The sequence below is a fragment of the Aspergillus fischeri genome, genomic scaffold (genome assembly GCF_000149645.3).
Source record: "Aspergillus fischeri NRRL 181 1099437636249 genomic scaffold, whole genome shotgun sequence".
In the NCBI taxonomy this organism is placed as follows: domain Eukaryota; kingdom Fungi; phylum Ascomycota; class Eurotiomycetes; order Eurotiales; family Aspergillaceae; genus Aspergillus; species Aspergillus fischeri.
This window is the reverse complement of record NW_001509770.1, coordinates 1,161,581-1,178,870: the sequence shown is the minus strand read 5'-3', so window position 1 is coordinate 1,178,870 and position 17,290 is coordinate 1,161,581. Positions and strand designations below refer to the sequence as shown.

The 17,290-nt window shown below is 50.9% G+C and overlaps 8 protein-coding genes across 8 annotated transcripts, besides 1 other annotated feature; 2 read left to right on the top strand and 6 right to left on the bottom strand.

Moving 5' to 3' along the window:
• Positions 1-1,736: 1,736 nt before the first annotated feature.
• Positions 1,737-3,186, bottom strand: NFIA_011330 (histidinol-phosphate transaminase; the record flags this gene model as incomplete). The annotated part of the gene is made up of 3 exons (XM_001264346.1): positions 1,737-2,799; positions 2,870-3,043; positions 3,101-3,186. 3 exons carry the CDS (start codon positions 3,184-3,186, stop codon positions 1,737-1,739), a joined length of 1,323 nt encoding a protein of 440 aa, XP_001264347.1.
• Positions 3,187-3,536: 350 nt separating this feature from the next.
• NFIA_011320 (phosphatidate cytidylyltransferase) lies at positions 3,537-5,155 on the bottom strand (the record flags this gene model as incomplete). Its single annotated transcript, XM_001264345.1, has 2 exons — positions 3,537-5,093; positions 5,138-5,155. 2 exons carry the CDS (start codon positions 5,153-5,155, stop codon positions 3,537-3,539), a joined length of 1,575 nt encoding a protein of 524 aa, XP_001264346.1.
• A 968-nt stretch (positions 5,156-6,123) lies between these two features.
• Positions 6,124-6,975, bottom strand: NFIA_011310 (DNA-directed RNA polymerase core subunit RPB5; the record flags this gene model as incomplete). The annotated part of the gene is made up of 3 exons (XM_001264344.1): positions 6,124-6,649; positions 6,721-6,803; positions 6,880-6,975. 3 exons carry the CDS (start codon positions 6,973-6,975, stop codon positions 6,124-6,126), a joined length of 705 nt encoding a protein of 234 aa, XP_001264345.1.
• A 530-nt stretch (positions 6,976-7,505) lies between these two features.
• Positions 7,506-9,321, top strand: bfr1 (putative nuclear segregation protein (Bfr1); the record flags this gene model as incomplete). Its single annotated transcript, XM_001264343.1, has 3 exons — positions 7,506-7,634; positions 7,864-9,051; positions 9,106-9,321. 3 exons carry the CDS (start codon positions 7,506-7,508, stop codon positions 9,319-9,321), a joined length of 1,533 nt encoding a protein of 510 aa, XP_001264344.1.
• Positions 9,322-9,814: 493 nt separating this feature from the next.
• On the bottom strand, positions 9,815-10,828 carry NFIA_011290 (uncharacterized protein; the record flags this gene model as incomplete). Its single annotated transcript, XM_001264342.1, has 1 exon — positions 9,815-10,828. The coding sequence occupies one exon, from the start codon at positions 10,826-10,828 to the stop codon at positions 9,815-9,817; it is 1,014 nt and encodes a 337-aa protein (XP_001264343.1).
• Positions 10,418-10,438: a microsatellite.
• Positions 10,829-11,161: 333 nt separating the features above from the next.
• NFIA_011280 (DUF409 domain protein) lies at positions 11,162-12,612 on the bottom strand (the record flags this gene model as incomplete). The annotated part of the gene is made up of 3 exons (XM_001264341.1): positions 11,162-11,570; positions 11,617-12,238; positions 12,288-12,612. The coding sequence occupies 3 exons, from the start codon at positions 12,610-12,612 to the stop codon at positions 11,162-11,164; spliced, it is 1,356 nt and encodes a 451-aa protein (XP_001264342.1).
• A 2,806-nt stretch (positions 12,613-15,418) lies between these two features.
• On the top strand, positions 15,419-15,853 carry NFIA_011270 (uncharacterized protein; the record flags this gene model as incomplete). The annotated part of the gene is made up of 2 exons (XM_001264340.1): positions 15,419-15,436; positions 15,518-15,853. 2 exons carry the CDS (start codon positions 15,419-15,421, stop codon positions 15,851-15,853), a joined length of 354 nt encoding a protein of 117 aa, XP_001264341.1.
• Positions 15,854-16,323: 470 nt separating this feature from the next.
• Positions 16,324-16,839, bottom strand: NFIA_011260 (uncharacterized protein; the record flags this gene model as incomplete). Its single annotated transcript, XM_001264339.1, has 1 exon — positions 16,324-16,839. The coding sequence occupies one exon, from the start codon at positions 16,837-16,839 to the stop codon at positions 16,324-16,326; it is 516 nt and encodes a 171-aa protein (XP_001264340.1).
• Between the last annotated feature and the right edge of the window lie 451 nt (positions 16,840-17,290).

Below are 17,290 nucleotides of genomic sequence, written 5' to 3'. Positions count from 1 at the left end.
AGATGGAGATGAAACGACCGCGGAAAAGTACCCCAGAATCAAGGGTCCTTAGAGCAATAATGATGATAGAAGTAGTTGTAGAGTACAAAGATCCCCAGCTATTGTTGATACAAGTAGAACAAAAAGGGAACAAAGATGACAAGAGAGCTCAAGACGGAGCTTCGGATTCACCGCCGTTTTCAAAGCGTCGATCTTGTTGATATATAACAGGTACCTACCCAGGTAGCAAGGAAGAGAGTTGGACAAGCTACCAATCCAACGAAGAGTCGAGTGTGAATATTAAATACATAAGCCACGCCACGACTCCCTCGCCCTTGGGAAGCTGGAAGGATTTCAAGGTAAAGTAGCGCGATGAGCGCAGGCGGAGATTACACTGACCGGGTCTGTCATTGCCTCATCGCCATGGTACTAGAAAAGCACTCAACGGAAATTGAGAGAACCCAGACTCAATCCAGTTAGCAAACACTATCTACCTCTAAGGTCCAAAGATAACCAAGGCCCGAAGATAACGCCCGGGATTGGGAGGGGAAGACTTGGCCCCTGCTGAGTGGTCACTGACTATTAGCTAAGAAGCTCGTGTGATAGCCTCCTGATATGGGAGCGGGTATTTTGAGAGACGGTGACTGGGATTGGATGCTGGGATCGAGAGGGACAGATGGAGAGAGAAAGTCAGAGATAAGTTCAAGGCTAACATAACAGTACGGGCCAAGATGGGCGCAGCCAAGACGAATAGACGATGGCAGGCAGGTGATGGCGCTGAAACCGAACCATCCAACCACCGACCGAGGATGAGATGGAAACTGGACATTGGATCATGACGGACTGGCTCTTCTGGGGATCTAACGGCGTTGAAAGAAACACTTGATCCATGGACCATATGCAATGGGATGGCTCGGGAGTAGGCCGTGATAACAGGCTGAGGGAACTGCGAGTAAAACACATGACAATAAACACCGCAAAAGCCTAGGTTGATGATAACGAGGCTATTATTATTTCTCGAGTTGATTGCGTGTTAATCAAGCCGGATTGGCCTAGACTGATTACCCCGTAGACTAAGTTGCTTTCGAGGAGATGTTACCCGACGCCATAGTGTACTACACTCCACTATGATCTGGTCTCCTACGATACCACTAGACTACTTCCCTTAACTCTTAACAAGTGTTTTAAGTGCAATGTCGCCTCGAAATGGACAGTCACCGCTTCCATCATCAAATATAACTTATACCATCCATTATAAACTCGACTGAAATTATCTCAAGCTTTCCTTTGCAGTCCATCACTTTGTACCACCGTCTTGCCCCTCCCCACGTGGAACGCAGCTGACAGGGCGGATGTTACTCTGAAGTCTAAACTGTACATGAGTCGGACAAGAGGAAGGGGAGATACCGTAGACGCACGAGAAACTTTGACCAGGATGGGACAGGGGAGAGAATCGACCGTTTCACACCCCAGATTAATATTCCCGATCCATGCTTGTGCTACGCCAGATACACAGACAGACACGCAGGATTGGGCCGTGCTTTACCTCTTTACAACCTAGTTTATCTACCGGGTCACACTGTCCATGCTTTGGAGATACAAGACGCAATGTGGTATGCGACTATATTATACAACTTTTCCCTCTGATTCGGGGGAGTTCAGTGCGGATTCGTGCCAGGTAGCTTTCATACGAATCTCATAATCTATATCTAAGTAACCCGAAAAGAATCCCATTAAAATTGCTTTATCCAGAACAATCAGCCAACGACCTGATTGGCCTGGTTCTCCCTGTTCACCTCGTCCTTGACCGATTTGATTTCCACCCCTTTCAGGAGACCATCTAGCACGGCCCTCAACTCCCGTAGGAACCGAGTGACTTCTTGCTCTGTTCCTATAGTAATCCGCAAACAGCCCTCACAACCGAGTTCCTTGCCCCGGAACCGGACGACGACACCCCGCTTCTCAGCCATAGCCTCGTACGCCGCCAAGGCTACAGCGTTACTGGGCTTTCCGCCTTCACTGGCAGGTTTGTCCAGCATCTCTACGAGGAGGAAGTTGGATTCCTGTCCACCGAGGAAACGACCTACACCTGGGATCTTGGGGAGCTCTTGTAACATGCGTTCACGCTGAGCGATGATCTGTTCGCGGTACTTGCGCATGACGGCCATGTTCTCAGGCGACAGGGCGGCGGTCGCGATCGCACTCGTCGGGCTGGAGATGTTGTAGGGGGCTTTGAGACTGTTCAGGAGCCGGGCAATTTCCGGGCTTGTAAATGCAACGCCAAGTCGGATGCCTGCTAGGCCAAAGGCCTTGCTCAAAGTTTGCATCACGACCAGGTTGGGCCATTCGGTCACCCACTCGGCAAGACTGGAGCCCTTGGGCGCAAAGTCAATGTATGCCTCGTCCACGATGACCACCCCGTTCCATGTAGGGTGCTCCAGCACCTTCTGGATGTCTTCCTTCTTGATCAGGTTCGCGGTGGGGTTACCAGGGGAGCAGATGTATGCCATTTTGATCGTCGGATCCGCAGACAACGTCTCGTTGATCTTGTCCGGCTGCAGTTGGAAGCCATTGTTGACGTCCAGGGGCACCTTCACAATCTCGACATCGTTGACTTCCGCGCTGACCGCATACATGCCATACGTAGGAGGACAGGTAAGGATCTTGTCCTTTCCGGGAACACAGAAACATCTCAAAAGGGCGTCAATGGCCTCGTCGGACCCAACACCCACGAACATGTTCTCCGGCCCCAGGTCCTTCTGTGTGTGAACGTGGGTGTTGCGAAACTTGCAAAACAACTTTTTCAATTCGATCTGGTGTCTGCGATCATACACCATGTCAGTACAAATGGTTTGCGTTTGCATGCGACCGCGGAAATCGCTGAGCTTACGGATCTGGGTATCTGTTCAAGCCCAGGAAATCAATCTCCGGCTTCGATGACCCCGACGAGCCTCCATTGACTGTGGATTTCTCGAGCGTGCCTTCAGAATTGAGCGCAAGTCCTGGGCCGTAGGCGTTCTCGTTCGCATCGAGCAAGATGTTCGTCCCGTCATCTTTGTAGTCACTGACTCATTAGCTCTGGCGACGGACTTTTGCAAGGGATGATTCTGTGGTAACACACTCTCTTGCGCATCGGTAAGGTTGCAGCCTCAAGATGTTTGGCCGCGCGCACTTTGAAAGATCGAATGGCGACGATTTTGGAGCCATTGTGTTGGTTTGGATGATGATCTAACAAGGAATTTCTTGTAGTTCAAAAGTGGTGGGGGGATAGCGGGGAGACAGAAGATGATAACTCCGGAATCCGGTGTCGGCAATCTGACTCGACTACTTGCACTGAATGATGACTCAATCCGGCCCACTGCTGTAGACTATTCTATAACATTTTGTTTATTGTATGTCGAATGATGTGAATGTAGCTGGTGACCGAGTATAGTAGTTACATATGTACTTCATGAAGAAAAATCGAAGAACGCCTCGATATGCCTTAGGATTCCAAGAATCGCCAATCCGTACCACCCATGTATTGATGACACCCATGATGAATTGCCCAGAAGCGTCTATTCTTCCTTCGAAGAAGACTTCTCGGATGAAGCTTTAGCTTTCCGGCCTGAGGTTCTGTACTTGCTTTGCTTTTCGCTCAAGTAGCGCCAGGTTCTGTTGATACCTGAAGTAAACAAACCCTTGATGGTCTGAACGGTACTTGGCCAACGAATCGTCTTCATTATTGACGCCTGTACTTCCTTTTTGAGGTTCTCATCAGCCGCGATTCGTTGCTCGAATGGACCGCCCTGCCTCCGTCGCACTACTTCCGAGTCGCTGTCGCTGCTCTCCTTCATCATTTTGTTGAACTCGACTCGGGGAATTTCGAATCGAGACTGATACTGAAAGTACAACTTCTGCTTGAATGATTCGGGTAACCGCCGTACCATATTGCCCCGCTTCACCGGGTCCATATCCTGTGTAAGACGCACGTTCGCATTGGGGTCGTCGATCCAATCTTCTTCCGTGCAGCGTCTGTCGTTGAACGTGACGTTGGGAAGATTCTCAATGAGAGGTGCATATAGCCGCCGGAAGTGCGCCATTTGGCCCGAGACGATATTCCGCACTTTACGGGGGTCCTCCGCTGGTAGTGACATACGAAGGTCTCCCATATAGCTGATCCCCGCGATAGTGGTGTACAGCTCGAATTCGCTGAACTCGGCTGGCAATAGCAGCAGCGCTACCCGGACCGCAGACAGGAGGTTAATCTGGTTGGCTAAGCGCACCCTGGGGTGGTCGCGCAGGATCTTCACTGGTTTCTGTAACCGTCCGGCGAGATACAATGTGTCCCATTGACTGAGGTCCCTACACAGGGTATCGAGGTTCACGACTCCGTATTTGATCAGCGTGCCATTAACCGTCACGTAAGGATTGAAGTATACGCCTGCCCCAAATCTGTCTTGTACCTGGGAAACCATGTAAGACCCAGTAGACCCCAATGCGGAGTAATGGTCACGGTGTTGACTCAGGTTCAGTGCGTGCCAATGCTGAGTATATGATACTCCAAAGATAAAATCAATCATCTTGCCCTTGCCCTGCTGCATATTCTGAATCGCTGCCGGGGCCGATGGGTGACATTGACTGGACCCGGCTGCACTGCCGGACTGAGGGAAGACGCCGGAACCATAGGCGAAAGCATATCGGATCGGAGCGCGGAACTGCCACAGAATCTGACGCAGGGCCTCTTTGAATTCTTGGTTAATGATCATATGCTGATTGACGCCAAAGTCTTTGGACGGTAATTCTGAAAAGGCAGAGATTGAAAGATTTGGATTCTCGTCCCAATCCGCTGGCTCCGAGAGCGAGGAGGAGGTAGAGAACGAAGCTGTAGATTGCGACGGCGTCCAAGGACCATGGCTGGAAGGATTGGAGCTTCTTCTCAAGGAATCATGGTTACCGGAGGGCAAGAAGGTATCGATTGATGAACTCGAACGAGACTCGTTGGAAAAAGAGCGTAGAGAAGGCCGGGTTCGGGAGCATCGCGGGATTGACGGGTAAAGAGAGCGTAAACGCATGTAAGAACCCGACTGAGTCTTTGCAAAAAGAGCCTGGTGGGAAATTGGGTTAGCATCTTGCTAAGCCGAGACAAGGTTAAGTGATAAACGTGGGAAGGTCTTACGGTCACTTCTTGCATCATCACGATTCCGATGAAGGAGAATGAAGGGGAACGTGTATAGCAGTGGCAGCGACCGTGTCAAAAAACAAACAGCAGTTGAAATCAAAATCTCAAACCAACATCTTCAAGAATAAAGATCGGATTAGAATTTGAGAGTCTATTGAAGAATTTGCGCAATAACAAAAAGACGGTACATATGGCCGAGGATCACAAGCAATTATTATTTGAGAAACATCAAGTAGGTAACAAGCAGACTCAACCTTAATCACGGGGGCGGCACACTCTACGATCTGACGTACGGAGTACTCTCGGCAGCGTTCTCGGCCTGTCCAGTGCTGGCGGCTATGCTATCCGTGGGGCTCTTGCGGCCTGAGGCATTAAAGGGACCAATTGACCATCAAGCCTCACGAAACCGAGGTAGGGAAGAAGTCATGAATTTGAATATCAGCTATTTATCCAAGCCCTTGTATGAATTCCGACCGATTCTATACGTTAAAGTGGTTATCTAATAGGCGTCGGACTTACATACATAAGATCACAAAGAATGAAGAAAGCTTGGTGACGAAACAGTTCCCGACCAAAATTGAAGTCTCTCTTTCGCCCATGCGCCATGCTGCCCATAATACGTACAAGTGGACGAACTTTTCGATGTTTTCCTCTGTGCTTTCTTGATCCCCTTCCTGCAACCACTTTTTGCCGTCGTTACCACGCAACAAGACTCTCCAACCTTGGTTTCGTTATCCGAGGGTATAATAGTAGTTTCAATCCAGGATCGCTTCCGGGCGCATCTCATTGAGCGCAACGAATTGTACCGAAAAACGTAGACCCTGGTCCTCTAAGCAGAGCCGGGAGACAGAGATATAACCTCGGAGGACCCCAGTTCGACTGTTCCCAACCGACTCATGAAAGATGTGAAAGGCGCACAAAAGGTCTTCTGCGAACGATTGTGTCGCTCAAAAAGACATGTGTACTGATGGAGTCCAGCGCGATTAAATTACCCAGCGATAACTGGCATAACGACCGGCGGTTTCACTCTTTCGGATAATCTTGACGACCTGTCCCCGTCGCAAACCCAAGTACCTCGCAACAGGATCAGAGACCTGGATACGAGGCAGTTGCGACTCCTTCAATCGATACCGCTGGAGCAAATTCTTCTTCTCCTCTGGGCTCAGCAGGACGTGTTTGGGAACCAACTCGTGACGGGTGATGTTGACCAGTAAATCCTGCTCCTGGAAATGCTCACAGATACGACCGGGAATACCACTCAGTAGGCGCACGGCAGATGGGGAGATTGGCGTCTGAGTGATGAAGACTCCGGTGTGAAAGTTGTTCTCATCAACAAAGTGATTGAAGGCTCGAACTTGCTTAGTACCGACACCGGTGGAATCGGCACAGAACTCAACATAGATAGTACCACAGTCAGGTTGAGGGTCCGGGTTGGCGGGGGTGGGCAAAGGTGTGTATTTGGCTTGCATGGCTGCTGTGGGACGAGCGCTGATTTTCATCTTGGTGCGGCTGTATGGATGAAGAAAGTGCGTTAGACGAGTTGACCGGGGATGCCAGAGAGGTCCAGGGTAGTCGCGTACTCAGGGAATCCCACAGGATCCGCATATTTCTGTCTAAATTCATCTAGGGGAATTTGAATCTCTTCTTCTGTGACTTCGTACCCCTACAGCAGAACAATCGTGTAAGCATAACCGCACGACAACGTAGCGCAAAGAAATAAACATCTCAGAGAAACTCACCCGATCCGCCAGCATCTCGAATACCGTCCTCCAGGTTCGCCAAAGTCTGGTCATCTCGCGGTCGGCCTCCGCGGAGCTGGTGTATTCTTCATCCATGGCTGAAAATTGAAGTAACCGCGCCTGTCCGCTGCCTCAAGGAAAAAAAATTGTGGCAAGCAAAAGAAATGCTATCTCGGTGAGAGCGCCGAGCAATATGTCAGACGCAGACGGGAGTTGTATGGAAGAAAACTGGTCGATAAGTAGGAATTTGGAGACCGTCAGTGATCGAAGTTCTCGAAAAATCGGGCGGACCTGCGCTAAGAGCGCCAATGGTAAGCGCCGCCAACCAGAAGAGAATCAGACGCCAGTAAAGGCCAGGCTTACCATAGAAGAGCTAGGAAAAAAAGAGAGAGTGACCCAGGGAAAGCAGAGAGGCACGAGTTCTCGGTCCCCTTCCCCAACTTTCCGCCTACCTGGCAATTATCAATTATTTTTGTGTATCACTCTCGTGTTACTACCCTCCTTTCTTCCCACTCCCCTGAGCTGCGTCTTTCTGCGATTGATCCACACGATCAATCTCGGCTCACTTTTGAGTTTCTGTCACTCATCTCTTCCTTCTTCTCCCCTCTCTTTGATTCTCAAAAGTCATGGCTGCCACCGCCAATGCCGCTCCTGCCACGGAGCAGAAAGCCAGGCCGACCAAGCCCAACGAGGAGGCTTTCAAGGCTGATCTCGCTCAGGCTGAAAAGGAGCATGCTGCTGTCCAGGAGAAATTGGTATGTGAGGTCTCCGTCAATTGATAATGTCCATTGTTTTATTGCTTTGTTGTTTGTTTCATGCTCCGCACAATGCGCCTCTTTTTTATTTATTCAGATAACCTCTACCCCTCCTTCTGTGGAAAAACGACCCTCACAACTTCTATCATTTCCTCTTCTGCTTTAATGATATGTGTATACGACCAGTTGCAAACTGCATAACATATATAAAGATACTGACTATGCGCAGAACCAAATCAAGGCCAAGATCGAGAGCGCCAAGCCTAACAACCAGGACTCGCCCGCAGCCAAGAGACAACAGGAACTTCGTGCTGAGCTCTCCTCCATTCGTCAAAAGCAGCAGGGATTCAAGGCCTCAAGAACGAGCACCCAGGAAAAGATCAATGCTCTGGAGTCGACCCTCAAGGCCCGGATCACCGAACAGAATAACTCCCGCACTCGCATGCCATTCAAGAATGTCGAGGACATTGACCGTGAAATCGCCCGTCTCGAGAAGCAAGTCGACTCTGGTACTCTCCGCTTGGTGGACGAGCGCAAGGCTCTCTCCGACATCTCGACTCTTCGTAAGCAGCGCAAGAACTTTGCCGGCTTGGATGAGCAGCAGAAGGTCATCAACGACCTGAAGGCGCAGATTGCTACCCTCAAGAAGACTCTCGACAACCCCGAAGCCAAGGCTCTGAGCGACAAGTACACTGAGATCCAGAAGGAGCTCGATGCCATCAAGGCCGAGCACGACAGTGCCTTCAAGAATCTGAACGCTCTGAGAGACGAGCGCACTAAGCTGCACGCGGAGCAGCAGAAGAAGTGGACTGCCATCCGTGAGATCAAGGACAACTACTACAAGGCCCGCAAGGCGTACAAGGAGTATGAGGACGAGGCCTGGAGGATCCGCCGGGAGAAGCAAAAGGCCCAGCGTGAGGCCTTTGAGCGCGAAAAGAAGAAGAAGATTGCGGACAAGAAGCTTGAGGAGGCTTCCCGTCCCGCTTACACCGACGAGATCCTCATCGCGCAAGGTCTTATCCGCCACTTCAACCCGTCCTACGACTTCTCCACCCTTGGTCTCGATGACAAGAAGGATCAGTCTTCCGCTTTCCGTGCTCAAGTCGGTCGTACCGTTGACGACTCCAACATCAAGGGCATGAAGGTCCTGAAGAAGGAGGACCGCGAGGAAGACTACTTTGTCGGCACTGGCGGCAAGAAGGGCAAGAAGGGTAAGAAGGGCACCGCCAATGGCAGCCCTGCCCCCGGAACTCCTGCCGAGCCCACTAAGTTCAACCTCAACGTCGGTGTCATCGAGGACTTTGCCAAAGTCAAGATCGACCCTCCTATGAACCAGTCCGATGTTCCTGCTGTTGTCGAGAAGCTTGCCGCCAAGATCACCGAGTGGAAGGCGAACCAGGCCGCTAAGACCGAGGAGGTGAGTTAACACAGATATTTGCTGGCGATTTCGATGCGCTGACATGTTTGATAGAACATCAAGAAGGCTCAGGAGGAGATCAAGCGTCTGGAAGAGGAAGAGGCGAACTCTGACAGCCAACGTGCTACCGACCATGCCAAGAAGGTCGCTATTGAGAACAGCGGTGTCAATGGCAAAGTCTCCGCCGAAGCTGAGCTGAAGCAGGAGAACGATGCCACCGCGGATGTCTCCGAGGAGCTTCAGAAGGCTTCGATTGAGGATACGGCATGAAGAGAAACACGACCGATATAGACTCGATCTATGCTCATCGCATGCACATTCCATTGCATCAGCGGGTGCTTTTTGACATTCTAGATCTGCAAGAGCTTCTCCGAAGTTTGCATTCTCATTTTCTGCGATTTCCCAAGCATTGCCAACCTGAGCTCTTTCCGGAGCCGTCTCCTCCCTTCCCGCACCACCTACATGAGATGCCAGTGGATTTGCCATGGCTGACTCCCAATTTCCTTTTCTTGTTCTGTCTTTATATATCATGTGATACAGCCTTCTTCTGGAGGCGGCTCGGCATTTCCCCTCGTGACTTATATTCTCTCGTGTAATTTCAGGATTCATTTCCGTTCTGCTCCCTGTCCCGTGTGCCATCGCATACAACCCTTGTCTTCTCTCCGAGTCATGTGGTCTTCAAAAGTGTTTGCAGAGAAGGCAAAAAGATTGGCTTAGCGAGTTCATTTCAGCGTGTAAGTAACGACGTGAGCGACTGGAAATACTATTTAGGAGATGATTGCCTGCCTGCTGCTTCAAGTAGAGTATCATAACATATCATCATAGCAGAGATGCTGCCCTCATGACCAAACACCTCTGTCAAGAAACCCATAATTGTATCTAGCTGGTTCGAATGTAAGAGCCAATCCTCGCCCTGCTGTGAACTTGGGCGAGCATCCCAAACCACCTTGACGAACCCCAAGCGGTTCAATGTCTCGTAGACCGTCAACATATCCACACATGGATCATCCTCAAGGTAGCTCAGAAGAACCGGAGTCTCCAGCAACGAATCGGCCTCAGAATCAACCTCACCCCGTTCCACTCCTGGCCCTCCCATCCTCGCCTCATTTTCAACAAGCAGCCCCCCGCCACGACCACCTAATCCCTCGATCCTCTTCGGGAGAGGAACCCACCCGCTCACACCCACAAACCCACCCAGTCGTCTCCGCGCAGCGAGCAATGCAGCAATCGCAACGGCCATCCCCTGCCCGAACCCACCCAGCACCACGCGACGACTGTCCCCGCCCAGCCGGATGATTTCCTCTTCTACTATTTGCAGGATGTACTCTACGCAGGATTTTAGATCATTGTTTTGGTCTTTGGTTTTGTCGTCGTCGTCGTCGTCGTCTTTTGTGGAGGGGCTGAGCTGTGGTTGTGTTTGTTGAGGAGAATCTGCGCCTGTGTCTGTGTCCGCGTTTGCATCTGCGTCTTCGTTCGCACCAGCGTCGACGTCGACGTCGACATCGACATCGATCCAATCCCCCCTGCTTGCGTAGCAGGTATCTATCTGCCGGGGCTGAGCGGAGGGAAACACCCAGCGGCAGGAGGGGAAGTGCTCGAAGATAGATTTGGAATTTCCAGCTGTCGCTGTTTCTGTTGCTGGTGGTGTTGAGGCGGCCAGCGCGGCGGCCAGCTCGGCGCCTGTGCTGTTTGTGTCGTGTAGGAGGATGACGGTGGAGGTGTGGGAGGGGGTGGAGGGGAAGTAGACATGGCGGGGTGGGAAGAGTTGGGCGACCATTTTGGAGGCATCATGGATTGGGGATTGAAATTGAGAGGGAGGGAGAGTGTAGCTGTTATATGCCTGTGTGACTGTGTGATTATGTCTAAGACTGGGATCGTCATGTCGGTACCTGCTTCGAGGTGCGTAGTGTAGCGTCACTTGGACCAATGCCGATTGTGCCTAAGTCAAAATGGTACCTTATGGAGAGATTGCAAAACCGGTTTTCCGTGCCTACTGTAATCTTAATGTTTTGGAGTGGCTTCTCCTCTGCATATACTATAAAAGTAATATTGTATATTATAAACAGGTGACGGTGAGGTAGTTCAGCTTTTTTTGTTCCCGTATGAGCAGTCATGCCGGCGGTAAGAAAGAAGCAAAAAGGACCCCCTGAACAGCTGCATAAGAAATCATATAGGTGATTGCCATGCCTGCGTACGAACGCTGCTTCTGACTTCCAGCCCCCTTCAGACGGACCGAGGAGTATTCCTTCATGAGGAGATCCGCGATCCAGAAATACCACACGGGATAACCCGAAGACATGCGGGTAATGATCTGAACATGATGTTTTGCGAATGTCAAGGCGGCCAGAATGAGCTGGGGAGCCGCCAGGCTACGCAACAGGTGGCCTGCTCCTGTCAGTCTGCCTGACTCGACGTTGAGAGTCCAAAAGGCAGAATACGTCATGATGGCCAGCATTGGACTGGCCAAGGCGAACAGGGGGATATTGGACACAGTCCAGTACCGAAGAAAACCATTGTTCCTATGGGATTAGTTAGCGGCGTAACGATACCAAGTCGGAAACATACCAATAATGGTCCTGGACGAAGCTGTAGATACTTGGCAGAGTCTTACGACACCATATCCTTGGTTCTTCATCGTGCGTATGGGGGTAATTGATGCAGAAATCCCGGTAAGCGATGTATTGCGGAATCACAAAACCAAGAGCGATGCAGATACCGGCTACGCCAACGGCGAGTAGCCGGCGAGATTTCGCAAAGGTTATACTCCCGGTCAGGGAATAGAGCACTCTGATTGCTTCCTCGAGGAACAGAAGGCCGTTGAGGATCCCATTGCTGCGAACTGTCGTAGCTAATCCGCACAGGATACCAGCTAGCGGAATAAGAGCATCTTTGTGACCCGTGGAAACCCCCGACGGGCTGAAGCTCTGAACGAAGAGAAAGTAGCCAGTGAAGCTCAAGAGAGCGTAGGTACTCTCCCCGTACGGAGCCGAAAGGAAAAGTCCAGCAGGTGAGAATATATGTAAACACGCTGCGATGAACGCGAGCATGCGACCCTTTCTTCCGGAAAATATGGCACACCCCAGACAATAGAGAACTAGCACCGACAGGCCATGAGCTGCATGAGCTATGATAATACCAGCGACGTGCTCCCTAAAAGCGTAGTCTACAGCGCCTGTCTTTTGGAGAGCTGGGTAACTATTAGTCGGCCAGTGTACGACAGGTTCAAAGGCGCTCACCATTGGCAAAGAAATTGATGAGCTTGGTGAAGCCATAACCGAATGCCCATTCTTGCTCGAAGATATAGCCCCGGGTTGCGACCTCGGTAAAATATATAGCGTCCCACCTGGTCAGCTTGGTGGAAACCAGGTGCAAGCTCGCTGTAAATGGACCATCGCTGACTGCATTGGTTGCATTACGGTCCAACCGAAGCGTGGTTGAAGTGTCGTAGCCAGGACCAGGGCTGAAGACAGCCAGGAGAAGTAAAAGAGTTTTCCAGAATACAAAGACAGCCAGTAGTGATTTATAGGGGCGATTAAGAGACATTCGGGATGACCACGACATATTGTGACAACATCCAGCGTGCAGAGAAAGACGCGTGGAGGATGGGCGCGACCGAGGCGTTGTCATGTAATCTTAACGTTGCCCACCGCAGTCGACAACCCTATTCTACAGCATGCTGACCGTTATCTTATAACTTCAACATCTTCATATGGTGGAAATTGAGCGCAATCTTTCGTTTTTCTTGTCTCTTGTATTTTTGCATTGATTCAGCTCTTGATCTATGTTTATAAAGTCCTGGCTGAGAACACGCCTCAGCCATGTAGCCCTCAACAAGTCATTCCGATGGGCCCTAGCTTGCACGCGTCGGCCTACTCCCCAACAACGGCCTTCTCTCCGGATCAGAAGCCGCAAGACGCTTTTCCTGCCTCAAGGCCAACCACAGCAAGATCCCATTATATCCATCGTTGTGGGGAAGCCTGGAGATTGGAGATCGCGCCGCCCGGACCAGAGGCTTACCCCTAATCTTAATTGAGGATCGGCGGGAAATTTCTGCTCTCTTTTGGGGACAGTCCAGTCTCCACCGACCGTCTACTTCTTCTAAGCGATCAAAAAGGGTCTCCATCAGGCTGTCCACTAGCGTTGTTTGGACAGTACTGCTGCAAGATGGGGCCCGGTTCAATACGCTTCTCTATATTAGTCTCATTTCCCAGGAGGGGTGGCTAGGTAGATTCCCAATACCACCCTCCACCCGAACTGCTGCTCCTGCTGCTGCCCAACAAAGCAGAGGAAAGAACCGATAATGGACGAGTCCCTGGCTCGGCATTTGCGATGGACACAGTTCAGCCCCAAGCTTGACCAGAGTAGCAGCGGGTTGACTTCCTGTAGCCCGGATACGCCGGCAATTTCCCTCGAGCTACAAGGCCCTGAGAAGATGTGGCGGAGAACCCCATATCTGTTCGAAGTCACCTTACGCCGCGTTGATGATAAAGACAGCCCATGCCTCTTTGCATGGCCTCCCCATATCCATGGATTTGTTGCTTCCGGCTTCATTCTTCTATCATACCATTGAAGGCTTGAAGTAGATTGAGCTTCCCAAAAGCACATGGCCTCCCTTTCACCATGGGCTACTGAAGAATCATGTTTCATTGAACATATTCCAGGCAGCCCCCAGATGGATGGATGTATTACCAGACCGCTTTCTCTCTTGCCTAGCGGCTGGAGAGAGATACACATTATTCTGGCCCGGTGAAAAATACGCCGCATGGGAATTGGGGAGTAGCCAAAAACTGTTTCTACACGTACATACCGATCCAAGACACCAACTTCGTTCTGCCAGGCGGTCCTATACTGGCCTCCACCATAGAAGAAGGAGAGCAGCCATTGCATGCCCCCAACGTGGCCAGTGGAAGTTATATCTGGCGCGTAAGAACAACCGTGCTTGACTATCCACTGATGTGGATTCCAGAGAAGAAGCGGCCCCAATTTTGATCGCGAAGATTGAATGTGCATCAACTGTTTCCGTACAGAAATGGCAGGTGAGAATGGAAATTCATATTACCTATCATCCTGGCCCTTCTGGCGAGACCAGGCCGATTACCTTTCATATTCGGCTTCTACGGCTTCCCACGCTTTATCAGTGGTGTGGTCGTTGGGAAGAGTACACAGTTGACCTCTGTGGATGGAGGATTTTGCGACTCTCCATCCTGGAGAGACCTGGTCCTCGCTCGTAAACCATGAGTTGCCTGAAGATGTGCAGGTTGGGAATTCATTAAGAGCCCAGATGAGAGAGACAAAAATCAACTAGTGGGACTGGGGACTCAGGAAGACCACCTGTCTACCAAAGCAACAGTGCCCTGTGGATAGGGCCCGATATTTTAGATACCAGTGATAACAACGGGCGACCTTTGATTGTGGTACCGGCGTCAGAGCCCGTTGATACTCAGATTCATTTAGACTATATGGTAGGAGATCATTTACATACGCTGCTGACCACATCCAAGACTGTTTGATTCATGTTAAACAAGAGGATATACCGATATTTCACATTTCTTTCTCGAAGGTCTTGCAAGCTATTTACGGAGTAGAGCACTGTGTGTCAAGGGGATAAGGGCCAGCACGTAGCGATTATGGAATCAGTTATAAGCCACAATGCCTGAGGCACACAAACATATGACATGCAGCCTCGTTCATGATAATGATTGAGATGTCCGTATTCCTAGGACTAGTGACTACTAATAATCGAAGCAATAGACTGACTTGCCGAAAGCCGAGAGCCAATGTCCAGCGCGAGGAGGGGTGGATGAATGCATTACGAATTAAAGGTGGCGGTGCCGGAGTTGAATTTACATGGATGCCTACGACCTTGGAAAGATTCCGTTCTGTCGAACCAAAGATTGAGATACAAGTTTTGTGGTGGTCATAATCCAACAATCCAACTGGAAATGTCTATAAAACAAGCACGGCTCCTGTCTATCAGTAGCTTATACGCTGTCATTGTCATCGTCTAATACTATAGGTACAGCCACAGACCTGCCGAATCCGGAGATCCCGTGCCATCTGCCAAGTGCTTGGGCGCCTCTTCCTTGGAGCACTTATTAACTTCATCTGACTGACTGATATTCTTAACAATTCTCTCCTTTGCCCCTCTTTTTCAAATTCCCTCTTTTACCATATCTCGTATCGTCAGCGCAGCGCTCCGCATCAACACAGCGAAATATCTCCTTATCCGTTCTCGTGCAGCTAGCTGACAGTCGTCGGCAATCTCCAAACGCTCTCAGAATAGTGTCTCTTGACTCAGCCTCTACTAGCTGTACATTTTGATAATTCGACTATATTGAGAACCTCGTCGCTTTTTACAAGCATCAAGATGTCATACAACAAGCCGGTTAGTTTCCTAATCTCTCATACCCACTCCTTCCGTTTCTTCGCGACTTAGCGTGGGTTGACATCTAACGTTTATCTCTAGGACGGCCCTCCTCCTTCATATCCTGCGCCCGTTCATGACGCTGGCCCATACGGCCACCCCGGCTCACCTCCTCCTCCTGGTGGCGCAAACCAAGACTACTACAACCAAGGCGGCTACTACCCTCCCCAGAACTACGGCCCCCCTCCCCAGCAAGGATACGGCGGTTACGGCTCGCCCCCTCCCCCGGGTCAACCTATGTACTATCCTCCGCAAGGATACCCGCAACAGCAGCAAGGTTACTATCCGGAAGACCGGGGAGGGTCTTCAGGCGGTGGCATTTGTGCCGGTATCATGGCCGCTCTTGCATGCTGTTGCTGCTTGGATATTCTGTTCTAAGCAGTATGAAGGAAAGGGACTCGTGCCATTATAATTGAGGGCAAATTGCCCGGAACATTCTGTTTCTGCTCGAATACCTTTCTGTCTATCATTTTCTGACTATTCTGCTACGGCGCTGGAACGGATACGGAGCATTATCAGGTCGGGACTCGTCATATCTCCTTTGTGGATCCTCTGTCGTTCATTCCCTCATTGTTCCTCATTTTCTGGTTGCCTAAGGGCGAGGAGTCCGTATTATTCTTGTTAATATTACTTTTCGTTTACTATTTGTAAGGATTGAAACCCACATCTCGCGAACCAGCCTGACCGTGTTCAATAGGAGCGTCTTGTAAATAAAGCATAACATGACATGGCTTCGTAACTCATTATCCAGGGCACAGCATAAGGTTATTATCGTAGCATAATCGCATCGCATCAAAACAAGGGTATCCAAAACAACATCACAAATGCAATCCACCTCCAATGTCTTATCACCGCCCATCATACGAACTCCCACCCCCATACTCATACGGATCAACCGTCCGATAAGACCCCGACACCCGACTCCTCCTCGACCTCGACCGCCCCGGCGCCACCGGCCCATCAATCGACGAATGCTCCTCCAAAACCTCCACCACATCCCCCTCATCCGTCCTCGACGCACTCGTCACCGACTCCTCCACCACAATATTATCGTCATCAGGATGCCGTCTGCGCCGGTCCTCCTCCACCACCTCGACTCGTCCCCCGCCGCGGCGCGCCCGCCGCGCCCGTCTCCCCAGCGCGCTCTCCGTCGTCGTCGACATCGACACGGTGCTGACTTCTACGTCGTCCGGGGGCGGTTTGTTGTTGAGTCCGAGGCCGAGATAGGCGAGGTAGAGGAGGAAGATGAAGCCTGCGACGCTGCCTAGGACGATTCCGGCTACGGTGCCGGGGGAGGGGCTGTCGTCGAGACGCCCGTAGGAGGCGGGGATGGAGACTGTTGTGTAGCGGCGGAGGGGGGTCATTTCTTCCCTGGCCTTCTTCTTTTGAAGGTGGGTTATGGTTGTGTGAAGAGGGTTAGGTTTGCTGTTGTAGTTGTGTGCTCCGCGGTAAATGGTAATGGTAGTGGTTGTTTGGGTGGATCGAGGTCGGTGAGTATCCGTATGGTGATTCTGATAACGCAACGAGTGACATGTGGTGGGATTAACCGCGACCGCGATCGAGATGCTCTCTTAGGACGGAGTACGCGGAAATAATAGTGACATTAGAAAGAAGGATGCTGCGGCGTAGGTGAGATGCATGATGTACAGGGTACAGCGGACAGCGGAGAGCGGACGGACCCGGGATTATGCGGTGGCTGGGGGTGGGCCGTGGGCCTCGGGAGGATCCGTACCTTTTTGCACTACATTTTCTTTTGGCTACCTCTCAGCTAGTGACAATTTCACCCGAGTACTACGTGCAGACTATTGATATTTG